This window comes from Podarcis gaigeae (assembly GCF_964106915.1).
Source record: "Podarcis gaigeae genome assembly, chromosome: 8".
Classification (NCBI taxonomy): Eukaryota; Metazoa; Chordata; class Lepidosauria; order Squamata; family Lacertidae; genus Podarcis; species Podarcis gaigeae.
In genome coordinates, this window is record NC_139684.1 from 50820033 (window position 1) to 50836050 (window position 16018).

At 44.2% G+C, this 16018-nt stretch overlaps 1 protein-coding gene across 2 annotated transcripts in view; it reads left to right on the forward strand.

Annotated features, from left to right (window-relative positions):
- SMPD3 (sphingomyelin phosphodiesterase 3) overlaps positions 1-16018 on the forward strand; it is an 86911-nt gene that overhangs the window by 50362 nt on the left and 20531 nt on the right. For both annotated transcript variants that reach the window (XM_083749917.1, XM_083749918.1), the window contains exon 3: positions 9417-9492. In XM_083749917.1, the coding sequence (XP_083606043.1) occupies positions 9417-9492 (76 nt within the window). The remainder of the gene's footprint in view (positions 1-9416; positions 9493-16018) is intronic.

Below are 16018 nucleotides of genomic sequence, written 5' to 3' on the forward strand. Positions count from 1 at the left end.
TGACCATCTTTTTAGAAGGGAATCCCCCCCCCCCCCCGGAGCAGTGTGAGAATAGACTAAGAGTTCTAGCATTAAAAGCCTCCAGAGGCTTCCTGAACATTTTTGGAAAAATATTCTAAGAGTTTGGAATCTCTGTATTCAACCTGAGCTCTGCTTTTTGCAAATCAAAGGGGCAGAGCTATTTGTTGAACTCTCCTCCCATCTGCTTGCAGTGACCCCCTGCCTGTTTCCCACCTACATTTACAAAATTAGTAAAATTTCAGTTGTTCCTTTCTTCTGGGCAAATGAGTCTGGTGTTCCATTTGCTGTAAGCCAGGCCCCAAGCAAAGTGGACTTCTCTGGCCTGTATAGATTGTGGCAAATTGAGAAAATGTGTGTCATCTTTCTTATTCTGCCTTCTGCTTTTGCTGTTGATACGGGAGGGACAAGGAGCCAGGCAGTGGGTCCTAGTCCATTCAGATGAACAGGGACATTCCCCATCAACCTCAGTCTTCTCTCAGTATGAATAAAAATGCATATGTTAGTGAAAAGCAGCATACAAAAGTACCGTATTTTTTGCTCTATAAGACTCACTTTTTCTCTCCTAAAAAGTAAGGGGAAATGTGTGTGCGTCTTATGGAGCGAATGCAGGCTGCGCAGCTATCACAGAAGCCAGAACAGTAAGAGGGATTGCTGCTTTCACTGCACAGCGATCCCTCTTGCTGTTCTGGCTTCTGAGATTCAGAATTTCCCCCCCTTGTTTTCCTCCTCCAAAAACTAGGTGCGTCTTGTGGACTGGTGCGTCTTATAGAGCGAAAAATATGGTACATTATATTAAGGGAAATTGTTCTGCAAATATGTGTGGATACGTGAATTTGAGATTGGGGGAAATGAGAAACAGAGAGAAACCAAAATGTCGCCCATCCCTGGTGAAAACACATCTCAGAGAGAGATGCAAAAAGAGCTGTTGTGAAGGCAGGGAGGAAAAGGCAGGCATTATGATCTCAGTGGCCATGGACTTTGCCCATCTCATAAACCCAGTTGCATTGACTTTACTGTGTGGCGCATCTGTCAGTTTATGAGCTTGGGGAGCTGCTGGCTCACCTCTTGCCCAAGCTCTTACTTGGACTTTTGGCTGTACTTTCTGTCCCTTGTTCTTTATCAGCATCGCAGCAAACAGTTTGTAGGGGCCGACGGGGAACTCTTTCACAACGGAATGCAATAAATCTCGGAGGATTCCAAGACCTGGGTCCCATTTGCCAATTAAACAAGCCATGCCCTCCAATTCTTAAAGGATGCTTTCTTGAAAATGGTGTGAGGGAAATGGGTAGGGAGAACCTCTCTCATGATACGAGAACCCACCGGGGCCATCCAGTGAAGCTGAAGCTTGGAAGCTTCCGTACAGGTGCAAAGAAGCACTTATTCACACAACACACAGTTAACCTTTGGAATTCACTGCCACAAGATTCAATGATGGTAATAAATCTGGGTGGCTTTAAAGGGGATATAGACAAATTCATAGTGTAGTTAAGGCTATCAGTGGCTACTGACCACAATGGCTATGTTCTTTCTCCATGGTTGGAGGCAGTGTGCTTCTAAATACCAGTTGCTTGGAATTACAAATAGAGAGAGTTGTGCTCAGGTCCTGCTTGTATGAGGGGCATCTGGTAGGCCACAGTGAGAACATGATGCATACACTTAGAAGGTGGTCTGAGAGCTTCCTCTCTTGTTTGCTGTTGGTTCTATGGGGGCAGCTACGTTTTTTCCTGTACAAACCCACTGAAAATGGTGACACAACTTGCATTGCTCCCAAGGGAACTTGTTTTAGGTTTATTACATTTGTATGTCGCTTCCCACTACAAAAATAGTCCCAAAGCGATTTACAACACAAGTAAAAAATAAAAACAACCATGAAAATGTTGAAAGCATGTTAAAAACATACACAGAATATTAACATGGGTTCATCCCTATTGTAATCACCATACCCAACTAGAGATGAACACCGAAACAAAACAAACATCCAATGATTGGGGCAGCCAGAATGCATGGAGGAGAGAGAAAATATCTGTGCCTAGTACCAAAATAATAACAAAGCAGGTATCAGGCAGGCCTCCCTGGAGAAAGCATTGCAGTAATAAGGGGCTATTAAAGAAAAGGTTTGTTCTCTTGTTGCCACCTGCTGGACCTGCCTTGGAGGTGGCACTCAGAGGAGAGCCTCAGTTTATGGGCAGGTGGCAAAAGGTAGGGAAAGATATGTGGAAAGGTGGTCCTTTAGGGATAGGGATCCTCTCTGGCTTTCCAAATAGGGCAGGGGTGGGCAGCCTTTAGTCTAATTTTAAAATTATTCTGCATGTTCAGAGCTTTGGCAAGTGTGTATACCAAGTATTGTATACCATCAAAACACACACAATATAATGTGGCAATGTATTAAACACCACAAAAATAGTGCAATATGATTACAGGGACTGGCTGATTAAAAAAATGTAAGCAGGTGCAGAGGCCTGTCTACATAAAAAAGACCTCCCTGAGACAGCTGAAAGTCAAAAGTGAGGGTGCCTGTTGGATCTATGTTGGGAGAGGGTTTTGGAGCCTGAGACTGGCAGGCTTCTGTGGCACAAGGGACAACCAGCAGCCTGCTAGGTAAGGAGAAATGGGAGGAGAAAAGGGGGTTCTGGAAAGACACAGTGAGAAGGGGGGTTCTGCCCACATTGGCCCTTGGACCAGCCCACCACTTGAATCTGCCCTCCACTGACAGATAACCTCCACCCTTGGTGCAGGGGTAGGAATATACTGAGCATCAAAACAGAAAGGTGCTTTGTACCAAGACAAAGCATTCTTGGTCCATCTAGCACAGCTTTTATCTGCTCTGATGGGCAGCAGTGTGTAAAGCTGGATTCTTTTACTGTACGGGGCTTTCATAAAATTAAAAAGAAAACAAAAAAGAAGAAGCCAAACCTCTCCAAAATCTGGGCATCATTCATGTCACTGACTCCCTTCAGCATGTGCATATATTAAGGATTAAGGGATTAAAAAACCAGTCTGCTTCCAGCTGCCCAGAGCTGAGTCATTGATTTATGACCCATCCAGGCAAGCTGGCAGCTGTTTTTCCACCCCTCTTGCAGGAAAGTAAGCCTCTTTTCCAGCTACTATGAGGATTGATAGACTTAATTATCAACTCCCAAGTCTTCAACTAAGATGGGATGGAGGGACTTGTTTACTGCCAGGACTCCAAATAAAACAAATCAGTAAATCTTGCTCAGATCCTCCAGCCTAGCTAGAAAGTGCACTGGAGCAACATCGGTGCCATTTCAAAAAAAATTGTGCAAAGCATTTTATTAAGCATGCTGGGTGCAAAGTTATGGGTGCCTAAATCTCATCGATCACCATAAGATTTTGCAAGCCATGCTGTAGTGTGGTCTGTCATGAATTCCAAACTGTCTTGTTTGCTTGTTGTTCTTGCAATTACCTTGTTCCAGAACTAAAGAGTCAGCAAACTAGCTCCATCAGCTCAATGAAGTTTTAGACTTATTTTTCTTCAGCAGCAGCCTCGCCACTCCCCAAGGCGGATCACAAACTGAAGGGAGCGTCAAAAAATGGCCAGTATGGTGTAGTGATTAGAGCACCCATCCCCAGCCTGTCACCGCCTGGGTGTTTTGGGCTACAGTTTCCACCAGGCCATTCTGGGTGGAGGCTAATGAAAATTGTAGTCCAAAACATCTGGAGGGAGCTGGCTAACCAGGTCAGTTCCTGGATGGGAAATCCCCAGAAATCCTTACTTTGAGTTCTACTAAGGAAGAAAGATAGGGTAGCATTTTTATTTATTTTTTAAACGAAGCTAGGAGCTGTTGAAGGAAGGAAGGAAGGAAGGAAGGAAGGAAGGAAGGAAGGAAGGAAGGAAGAAAGAAAGAAAGAAAGAAAGAAAGAAAGAAAGAAAGAAAGAAAGAAAGAAATCCAAAATTGAACTGGGCTAGTGTAAGCCTCGTGTGTGAACTGTGATAAGTCCCACTGTGTTGCCTATTTACAAGTACAGATGGACAAACCCTCAGAGGTCTAGTAACCATTCTAGGGCTTTGCAAGCACCTCGTGCTTATTTCTGCCTACATACCTGTCCTGGGAATTTCTGCATCAGCTTTTAAAAGCAGCTTCCCATTTATTCCTAGGTAGTAATCTAAATATTTTATATATATACACACACACAGCCTCTGCTAATGCAAGACTTGGCTGGAATCTACACATTCTAGATACACTAGAATCTTAAGAGAAAAGCAACAGTGGGCAGCTCTTGTCTTTGACTATTAAGCAGAATAGGCCCTCCTTTAAATAAGAATGTGATTAGCTATCTCATTGTTTCCTGCTTTCCTTTATTACTGGGAATCACCATCGTAGAGATAACAGGGCATTTAGTTGCCACCACATTCATTCATTTCCTTTACCTTTCAGAGGTACCTGGCAATGGGACTGTTGCACATGGGGATGATTGGACCTATAAAAGTCTGATCCATCCCAGTTTTCAGAGAGGATGGGACTACGTCTGCCTCATCCTGTTTCCAGGCCAATTTGTAATGGAAAATCCTTTAAAATCTGCCTGGAGAAATGAACAAGAGGGAGGTATCAGAAGATTCAAGGGAACTCCCATGGTTTGCATTAGTATACAAAATATATTTAAGGGATAAAACCATAAATGGGGGAGAAGGGCCCCAGAACACCCAAGTTGGGGTAGAGGTGTTGGCTATTTGCAGATTAGTTGTGCTGCAGAAAGCATGCTGGGGAGACCACACATTCAGGAAACGCAAAATAACTTTTGCTAGGTTTTAATAACAATAACAAAAACTCCTTTTACACTAAATTACAATATATCAATAAGCATGACCCATCCACCAGGGTACTGAGAGAGATACATGCTGCTCTTTATATACCATACCCAACAGCTTAATTGCCACAACTTAACAGCACCTGCTATACTGCTTCACAGCTGTAAAACTAGGTCTCGTTATTTGCTCTGGCCTTTAAAGAAACACACATCTTGTGGAACAATACTGTAATGAACCTCAAAATTTAAAGAGACCATTCAACAAGAGGGTGCTTCGTGGCCACACTGAATGCTGACTGAATGCTGGAAGGTTGAGAAGGAAGCTTGGGGGAGAACAGAATGGAATGGAGTATCATGGACAAGAGCACAGCCAGCAAGGCCTGCTGGAACCCTGAACTGGAGCACTATTAACACAAACATTTTGCCTTGTATTTCTTTAGCATCTGCATTTGATGCCCAATTATTTCAATGATTGTAGCCGTGCCAAATGACCAGGAAAAAAAACAAACTGCCTTGCTCCTCTACCTTTAAACAGATGTATCTTGTCTGCTAAAACCTGCAGGTTAAATTCTTTTGCACAAAGCTTAAATCAGGTGGGGAACCTCAGGCCTGGGGGCTGAATGCTCCAGTCCTCCATATCTGGCCCTCTGTAGTTTGCCAAGGCCACACTCCCTCACTGGCTTTGCTTCACACCCAGAGTATTTTTGTTTGACTGGAATGTGCCCTTGAACTCTTATAGTGCCGCTTGTTTGCTTGCTTGCAGGAAAAGAGGCACTTGTGAGAGTGTGTAGAAATTAGCTTACTGTACAAGGGTAGAATTTGCATTAGTTGCTCCACCCACTTTTGCCTCTGGTCTCACCCCCCATTGATATGTGGCCCTTGAAACAGTTGCCCTGAATGGAATCTTGGGCTGAAAAAGGTTCCCTCCTTTGCTTAAATCATCACCTGCTGATTGCTGGACCACGGTGTACTTTTAAAGGGACAGCTATAGGTCAGCACCAAAATGGACAACTCTACAATATTTGTGTGCAATGGCATATAGCTTTTGGCAAGTCAATATTTTTCTTTTTAAAGCCATCTAAGTTAGTAGCTGGGACGCGGGTGGCGCTGTGGGTTAAACCACAGAGCCTAGGGCTTGCCGATCAGAAGGTCGGCGGTTCAAATCCCCACGACAGGGTGAGCTCCCATTGCTCGGTCCCTGCTCCTGTCAACCTAGCAGTTTGAAAGCATGTCAAAGTGCAAGTAGATAAATAGGGACCGCTCCAGCGGGAAGGTAAATGGCATTTCGGTGCGCTGCTCAGGTACGCCAGAAGCGGCTTAGTCATGCTGGCCATATGACCCTGAAGCTGTACGCCGGCTCCCTTGCCCAGTAAAGCGAGATGAGTGCCGCAACCCCAGAGTTGGCCACGACTGGACCTAATGGTCAGGGGTCCCTTTACCTTTAAGATAGTAGCTTACTCCACATCTTGTGGCAGTTAGTTCCACAAGTTGCTGTGTTATGACACCAGGCACTCCAAGCAGTGAGGGTGGATGGAAGGAACCAGTGAATGATTAGAGCTAGTTCCATTAACATTTTATACTTACATTTAATTCTGTTTTAGCGTGCTTAAATAATATATTAACATAGCATAGCTGCTTTGTAAAGTACAATAAATCTCTGCAGGCAAGAGGGCAAGAATGCCAACTCATAAAAAGGGATTTCTGTAAATCTTGTTTGACCCCAGTTTGAAGCCAAATATGCAGCAGGCAGTCAGCACATCGGAGAGAAGAAAATGCATTTCTAAAGCTTTGAGGAGAATGTGCCTTTTTGTCTTGCCCTCAAGTGTCCTTGAAAGGCAGCACCTGTGTTCTCAACTTAGCAAGAGGCAAGGTGGAAAGTCTGTTTTTGAAAATGTATTGTATATGATTAACTAGCATTCTGTAGTCACTAATTAAATGCCTACCAGAGGGTTAAAATACATAAGAAAATGAGGCTCTAAGGGATAAAACATAAAAAAGCAAAGTCCTGTCAGGTCTGGACCATCCCAGTCCAGCATCAAGCTCTTATGGTGGCCAAACAAATGCTTCAACAGGAAGTCTGCAAGCAGAAGCAGAGTGCAACAGCTCCACCCTCCCTTGCGATTCTCAGGGCTAGAATTTGGAGGAAAACATTTGCATCCTTTTACAAAAGGAAATTGTTAGGTGCAGAGGGACCCAATTTTCATTACAAGTGCACCCAAAGAAGGGGTGCCACTTTCTTCATCCATTGTGGCCCTGAGAAAAACCTCCCCAATGGACAGCCCTGAAAGAGACACTCTCACTGGTGATTGCTGGGTGCAGCATATCACGTTGTGCTGGGCAGAAGGCTGCCCACACTTTTCAAGAACTGCGACCCAGCCCTGTGAAAAAAGCTGTAGTTTTTCTGCCTCTTTTGTGAGGGGCAGAGAAAAGAAATCCTCTGGGGTGTGGGATTTTGGCACAGAACCTGCCTTAATTTTACAAGTCTGGTGAGGGCTGGGTGTGTACAGTATTTGTCCTTTAACTTCGGGGGGGGGGGGGGAACCATGCTCTCTGGACAGCTGTTTATAGCTTCACTGGCTGCCCATGCTTCCTAAAATACACTTCCCAATAGGACCCATTTGTGCCTGAGAACAATGCAAAAATGTAGAAGTAAAAGGGGAAATAAATCTTCACATCGCTTTCAGTTGCTCCAGAGGTCGCCTTATCAACGCAAGTGCCCACAATTGCTTCCCCCTTGTCCTTGTCTGCGTAAGGGCCTACAAATCTCACCTGGGGCAAGAGGAGGCAGTGCAATTGGGTAATTTTAGACTCTAGAATTAATGGTCTTATTGGGAGGGTGGTGACTAATCCTGCAAAGTTACGCTCCTTGTTGAGGTTACTGATTGATTGTAGGCTCTACCAACATTTCTGTCCATCCCATTGTTCCCCAGTGAAAGATCAACTTGAAATCAAGAGCAGATGTGAGACGTGCCTTCTGGCAACATCACTTCCAAAGGCTCCCCCCCCCCCCAGACCCTTTGGGTAGTATAATATGCCTGACTTGTTGGGCACAGGGGGAGCCTGGATAATGAAGTCAGAGCAGGCGCAAGATTAGTGCAAGTTTCACTCTGCTAGAGGAACAGAAAAGGGTTGTCAGGGAGTAGAGAGAGAAAATGGTAGTCTTCCTGCCATCACAGAACCATAAGAACATAAGAAGAACCCTGCTGGATCAGGCTCATTTACTCCAGCATCCTGTTCCCAAGGGGGCCAACCAGATGTCCATTATGGGATGCCCACATGCAGGAAAGCAATAGCAACACCCCTCCCCCCCTTTGTGATTTCCAGCACTGATTAAGAGTGGAGATAGAATGCAGCTACTTTCAAGCCTGCAGCAAACCTTGAAATGGATGATTAAGTGAGGTGCCTTTGCAGGAGAGTTCATCAAACATCTGGGGCGACATGTTGCCTGTTTGGTTCCTGCATGAAAAGGTGGATTATAGATGCTTTGCCACTCAACAGAAATCCTTTAAAGTATATACAGTGGTACCTTGGTTCTCAAATGGCTTGGCTCCTGAACAAATCGGCTCCCAAACACCACAAACCCGGAAGTAAGTGTTCCGGTTTGTGAACGTTTTTTGGAAGCCAAACGTCTGACACGGCTTCTGCTTACATGCAGGAAGCTCCTGCAGCCAATCAGAAGCCGCACCTTGGCTTTCAAACAGTTTCAGGAGTCAAAAGGACTCCCAGAACCGATTAAGTACGAAAACCAAGGTATCACTGTAGTTAAAGATACTCAGTGGTGTAGCTTGGGGGGTGCAGGGGGGCAAATCCACGGGTTAGGGGGCGCAAATTACTTGCCTTGCCCCGGGTGCTGACAACCCACGCTACGCCACTGAAGATACTCAGTGGTAAGGAAGTCATAATGCAGGATCAACCCCGGAACCATAGGAAAGAAATGTGAAGCCAAATCTTAAGAAGATAATTATCTGAAAACAATGAATGAATGAATGAATGAATGAATGAATGAATCTTTATTTGCGTCAGCCATCGGCCATAGCAATAAAACAATACCTGAACAGAGCCCTGCTGCTGGATCAGGCCAAAAGCCCATCTAGTCCAGCATCCTGGTCTCAGGTGCCTCCTCTGGTCCAAAAGCAAGACCATGGCTAGGAGTCCTTCATGAAGTTCATTTAAGGTTCACCTATTGTCCTCTTCTCATGCCCACTGAAAATGGGCTCTCAGGCTCCCCTCTGGCAAAGAGGAGAGCTGTGTGTGTGTCTGTGTTCTGGATCTTCTCCACTTTTCCTTGCACTATAGTGCAAGGGTGCCCCTCCAGATGGTATTTGTGTTGTAACATTGGGGAAGCATCACAATACAAGTAATAAAGCAGTATGATACGTGGATGGTCCCGTATAAAGCTATCACCAATGCACTATTATTGCATCAAGGGCATGTTGCAAAATGCACCTACCCCCCCCAGAAGAACAACCAGTGCCTCTTCTACTCTGAGAACAGTTATGCTTACCTGAGACCTTTGCTACAAAAAAAAAATAGTTCTCATGTTTTATCTGCAGTTAATGGGTTTTAATCCTGAAAGGCCTGATGGTTGTCCATTAACCCTTCTGTTCCTCTCTTATTTTCCTTCCAGGTGCAAGTGGGAAGTACACCTCAGGACCAAAGAATTGTGGGATACATTTCCTGCACTCACTTGCAAGCTCTGGCAGGTACCGTACAGATTGCTATCCCTTTGTTTTGCTTCTTTTGCTACTTATTGTAGAATAGAGATAGAAAGAGTGGGTTTGGCTATTCTCTTCTCAATGGTCTCTTGTCAGTACTTTAACCATCTCAGCTGAAAATGTTGCAGACAGGGAAGGGTTGTACATTAACCTAAGTATTCTGCAGAGCCAGAGCAAGCAGACAGACATCAGGTCTGCAAGGTCTATTGGAAGCCTAAGATCCATCGAGAGAGGGCCGGGTGCTGAAATGCTGGCTTCAAGCGGGGTGGGAATTGGAGAGGAAACACATTCAGAAATGAATTTTAAAAGAAAATAGATTGAAAATACATGTTTAAATACTAATTTCTGTGAGGGTTTAAAAACATATCGATAGATGAAGGGTTGGAGAGACATACGAGTGAGTAGATGCAAAAGTGTCATAAACTAGAAATAGACAGAGGCTACCACATCTGTTGCTCATGCTGGTAGCTCAAGGGTACCAACATGAATAAGATTTGGGGGGAGGTAAGCCCCACCCCACATATTTGATCACAAGACATGGTGCACACACACCATTTGAAGGGCAATGCCCATCAACTTTGGGGAGGCCCAGCCCCCTCAAATAATTTATCTGGGGGACCAGAAGGACCTCTGCCCCTAGGAATTGGCTCCTATGTGCTGGTTGGAGCAGAAGCTGGGAAGCTTGCAAATATCTGCACCAACCTAGAGTTGGCACAGGAGTTGGGCCCAAATTGGGTCTAGTTGCTGTCATGGGGTGGTAGTCGGTCTGCCTTGAGTTCCCAGCAGATCCCAGGCCTGCTGTGCCCCTCTGTCCCCAGATCCTGATGTCCCATACATTTGGCAGGCAGAATAGTGAGCTCCATGCTGGCGGAGTGACATTGGACAGAGGCTGGCAGAAGCTGGGGGAGCTCAGTGAAGGGACACCTCTATCCAATCCAACTACCCCCAGGCCAGCACAAAGGAGCTTGGATTGTGGTGTGATTCACTCCATGTGAAACATGGTTTACTGAACTCTCCTTGGCCTCTCCTTCCACTGTTTACTGGATCTTTCCCATTACCTTGTTTCACGTAAATCTCCAGCACAATACAACTGTAAAAAAAATCAGTTTATGATGTGGACGGTGAAAACCACCATGTTGAGTCATTTCATGGCCACCTGAGAGTATCCAGAAAGAGACCAGGGCAACTTTGTTTCTCTACCAACCTCATGTCAGCAAATAAACTTGCCATCCTCAGCCAATCTGCGTAATGGTTGATAATCCAAATATTATTTAAATCTTATCTCAAGATAAACATTATGTCATCTGGTAAAGCTTTGGGGTTAGCCTATAAATTTAAAAGCTTTGCCCTCCCTGCTGCCACCTAACTTCTACAAGGAATGGTGGCATTGGTGGGAAACACCTTATAGACCAAGTCTCTTTATAGCAATCAAATAAATTCAACTTGTCAACCTTTCCTCTCCCAGTATAAACTGTTAGCAGAAGTCTAGGACTCTTTGTAAAAATATTTCTCCTGTATATACAACATTGGAGATGGAACATTCTAGACTTTGTTTTGTAAAGAGCTGATACAAAAGAGTGATGTGTTGGAATGGACATGTTAACAATATCAGCTTTGGGGTACAAAGGTTGAATGTGGTTCTTGGGTCAAAAGAGGAGATAAAGGACCCCTGGACAGTTAAGTTCAGTCAAAGGCGACTATGGGGTTGCGGCACTCATCTCACTTTCAGGCCGAGGGAGCTGGCATTTGTCCACAGACAGCTTTCTGGGTAATGTGGCCAGCATGACTAAACCACTTCTGGCACAACAGGTCACCGTGACGGAAACCAGAGCACAAAGAAATGCCATTTACATTCCCGCCACAGCAGTACCTATTTATCTATTTGCACTGGTATGCTTTCGAACTGCTAGGTTGACCTTCTGATCGGCAAGCCCAATGGGCTCAGTGGTTTAGACCACAGTGCCCAATAAGTAATAGGCCTCCCAATATATTTTTGATCCAATTCTACTCTTCGTTTTGCTGATCTTATTCATGATGTGAAACAGACTCTGGTTTTGTTGTCTTCTCAATGCACTTCTTTTGTAGCAGGGATGTATCAATTTGGTACCTTCTCTATATTGGGCCAATGCCCCATTCGATCCATCACCCTGCTCTCACTGTGGCCAATCAAGTGCCCTAATGGGAAGTCCAAAAGCAGGACCTGAATGCAACAGTACTCTGATCACTTGTGATTCCCAGCAATTGACTTTCAGAGGCATACTGCCACCATCGATGGAGGGAGAACCTTGCCATCATGGCTGGTAGCCATTGGAGACACACTGAAACAGTGGTATTCAACCTTAAAGTATGAAAGAATTGAAACAAATGTAGTAATAATAATACCCAGATGTGATATTATGGCTATTTGTGATATTATGGCTATTTCCTTCATACTATTCCCCACCCCCTGAACCCCCTGCCAAATTCTAGTGGATTTACTCTTGGACCGTCTCACTGAGATTTAAGGCAAAGCAGGAGCATGGCGAGAGAGGACTGAATAATCCCCCTTTGCCCCATCAGAATGTCTCCCTTTAAGGCTTCCAAGTTCCTTTCCTGTTTGTCTTTCGTATGTTTGCTTCATATTTCCCAGCTTATCTATCACACTGTATTCAAATACAAGAGAGCTTAGGTTTTAAAAGCTTAGATGTCCTTCAATAAATCTCTGTTCATTTATGGAACAAAACAGAATGACCTGAGTTCATAACAGTGGAGTTTCCTTGGCTGTGCCGGTTATCTCATCCAAAACATTTCTTGTGTTTTTAAAAAATGAGGGATGGAACATGATGGCAGAAAAGGAAAGCTTGAGCCACATAAAAGGTGCTGGTCTGGGATGTGTTTTTGTCAAAGAAAGCCTATTTGGAAATGTTTTGAAACATACAAATTGATGGTTGCTGAAAGTAAGCCTGGCTCCAGTTTAGAATTCAGAGGTGTACGTGCAACAGCTCAAGTTGGCAGATGCACCAGTGCTGCAATTTGGGAAACAGGAGCTGTACTTCCTGAAAAAGAAGTAGCGGAAGAATAGTGTTGGGGACAGTGGAGTCAGCACTTAAAGCAGAAGTGGAGACCCTTTGTCAGCCCAAAGACACCGGGCCCTTATGCATAATCTCCTTAGAGCTGCTCTTAACTGAGAAAATGCGTCGGAGGTGATTTTGAATTGAAAATCATGAGCAGGGGGAAGACCCACCACCAACAATGAGAAAATCTGTCCATTACAGTTTCTCATTTTCCCAAAATGAAATTCTATTGTCCACATTTCCACATCAATTTGCTCCCCCCCTAAAATCCTTAGAGAGCCAGTGTGGTATAATGGTTAAGGGTGGTAGATTCGTAATCTGGTGAATCGGGTTCGCTTCCCCGCTCCTCCACATGCAGCTGCTGGGTGACCTTGGGCTAGTCACACTTCTCTGAAGTCTCTCAGCCCCACTCACCTCACAGAGTGTTTGTTGTGGGGGAGGAAGGGAAAGGAGAATGTTGGCCGCTTTGAGACTCCTTCGGGTAGTGATAAAGCGGGATATCAAATCCAAACTCTTCTTAGAACAATTTTCCCTTGATATACACATTTCTGCAAAGTAATTTCCCCTAATAAAATGCAATTTTGTATGTTATTGTCATTAGCATGTATTTTTATGCTCATTTCTTACCAGCATATGCATTTTTTGTGCACTCGGTTGGAGAACTGTATTGCAAAATTCAGATAAATATGAATTTTGAAGGATGGCTGTGTTTGCGGATTGTTTTAGAAAGTGTGAATCTGGTTGATTCCCCTTTAAGTGCAAACCACAAGTATAAATCTCTACCACACAAACCACATGCTTTAAATAAAGGGGGTGACAAAAAGCTCCCAGCATAGAGCAAAAGAGCAAACTCCACTCATACGCATTTAATATTTTATTTTATTTAACTGGATACGGGTCAAGTAAGTTTTACTCAGAGTAGACCGATTGACGTTAATGAACATTAAGTTAGGCCCATTTGTTTTAGTTGGTCTGCTCTGAGTAAAACTTAGTTTAACACCACCCAGTATTTTTATACAGCCTTGTAGGGCAAGAAACCCTGTCAAATGAAATCCTGCAACAATAAGAACATGATATGCAATTAACTAACCAAGCGGCATAAAAACATTTCATTTCAATAAGAAAGATCAAGTAAATAGAATAGATGTTTCTTTCTTTTGAATAAATAAGCAAAAATACCACAAAATAATCTATAGGAATTATCCACTGGGAATCAGAAAGAAAAGCAGAGGAGGATGTTGGTTACAGCCAGTCTGGTGGAAACTTACAAATCAGAACTGGGAAATCCACCCCAACCCTCTGCCTCATTCAATTATACTTGATTCAAAAGTGATCTGTTGCATTCTTCACAGAGACTTCTTTTGATTTGCTGCTTGAGTTGTAGATATGAATTTTAAAAATCACTCCTACAATGTTTAGCACCAACACTGCGTGTTCAGATTAAAAAATAAAATAAAACTAGACAAGAACACAGCAACTCAAAAATTAAAAAGACCATTGTCCACTGAGAGTGTCAGGGCTCTCAGAATCCAATCCACACTTTTGAGGAAGCAAGTCCCATTTAACTTGGAGGCCTTAACGTTTGAGTAACCAACTTTGTCTGCTAGCAATTTGGCCTTTACTCAAGAGACATGTTGTTTCTCAAGTTGTAAATCCAGGCTGGAGTTGGATTTTTTAAGTCAGGGCATATCCCATTGCCCCTTGTGTCACTTCACAATCTCTAAATCAGGCTTCCTCAACCTCGGCCCTCCAGATGTTTTGAGACTACAATTCCCATCATCCCTGACCACTGGTCCTGCTAGCTAGGGATCATGGGAGTTGTAGGCCAAAAACATCTGGAGGGCCAAGGTTAAGGAAGCCTGCTCTAAATCATTGAGCAGCAGTACCTCCTTCTGACTGTCCGCAGTTGGGAGAACCCAAGAGCAGGAAATAGTAATTGGTGGCTTCCTCTTGTGGAGAGTTGTCCTGGTGGCTCAGCGAATAAGGCACATGACACACTGGGTAGCTAAAAGTTACTCATTCAATACCCCCTTGTGCCTTCAGTCACAAATTTTGTAGATCTATATTTTTTTCCTTGCCTAAAACCAGCCGACAGATATTGAATAACTGAAAACACTAGATGGGAAGCGGTTCAGCCTGAGCTAATGAAAACATATATAGCATGTCGCATACATGCGTGCTGTTATTGGTGATTCAAAAGGGAAATTTCCAAGCCAGCTCCAAATTATCTTTGAACAGAATGGTGTGAATGATGGATGAGGTAAGGAAGTCAAGCAAGGACGTTTATGGCTTGTGCATCACACAGACACACTGTGCCATAAATCAAATTGCAAAAGTGAGGGGCAGCAACCTGATGATGCAAACCTGGCAGAGCCCTTGGAGAGTATCAGTTGGACCTCACTAGATAAACAAAGGCATATGTGAAATCTCCCCCTGCCCCTTTCCACTGCATGGAATGCTGCCGCCGCCAAGTGTAGGCGCTCAGTTTCCATTTATAGCTGCGTAACCAAAAGGACTTTCTCCCCAACCCTTTTGGGAGTGCACCTGATTTGCAAACAGAAGGTCCCAGGTTTAATCCCCAACTTCTCCTGATAGAAGTGGAGAAATCTTGCCAGTCAGCATAGGACCAATTGCCTGGTCCCATATAAGCAGGTTCCTGTGTTCCTTATGTTGTGTGGAGTACTTTCATTCTTTTGTACAAACAAAAGGAGCAGTTGACTGAGCCCTCGGGAACATGGGAAGCTGCTTTATACTGAGTCAGATCAATGGTCCAAATATCTCAGTACTGTCTACACTGACTGGCAGCAGCTCTCCAGGATTTTCAGGCAGGAGACTCTCTCATCCCTACTTGGAGGTGCCAGGGACTGAACCTGGGACCATGTGCAGATGCTCCACCAGTGAGCTCTTTTGTCCTTACCCAACAAAGTTGCCACCTTAATCCCATGATCAGATGTTGGAAGCTGTCTTATACTGAGTTAAACCATTGGTCCATCTGGCTCATCTAGAATGGGTAAGAAGTATTTAAAATAAAGAAACAAAGAAAGTTTGCCGATTGTCTTTCATTGAAAATGCTTTTAAATCCACATTCTACTCCAGGGATGGGAAATCTGTGGCTGTTCAGGAGATGTTGGACCAGCTTCCCTCAGCCTCAGGAAGAATGAACAATGGTCAACAACCTCTTGAGGGTCATAGAATCATAGAATCATAGAGTTGGAAGAGACCACAAGGGCCATCGAGTCCAACCCCCTGCCAAGCAGGAAACACCATCAGAGCACTCCTGACATATGGTTGTCAAGCCTCTGCTTAAAGACCTCCAAAGAAGGAGACTCCACCACACTCCTTGGCAGCAAATTCCACTGTCGAATAGCTCTTACTGTCAGGAAGTTCTTCCTAATGTTTAGGTGGAATCTTCTTTCTTGTAGTTTGGATCCATTGCTCCGTGTCCGCTTCTCTGGAGCAGC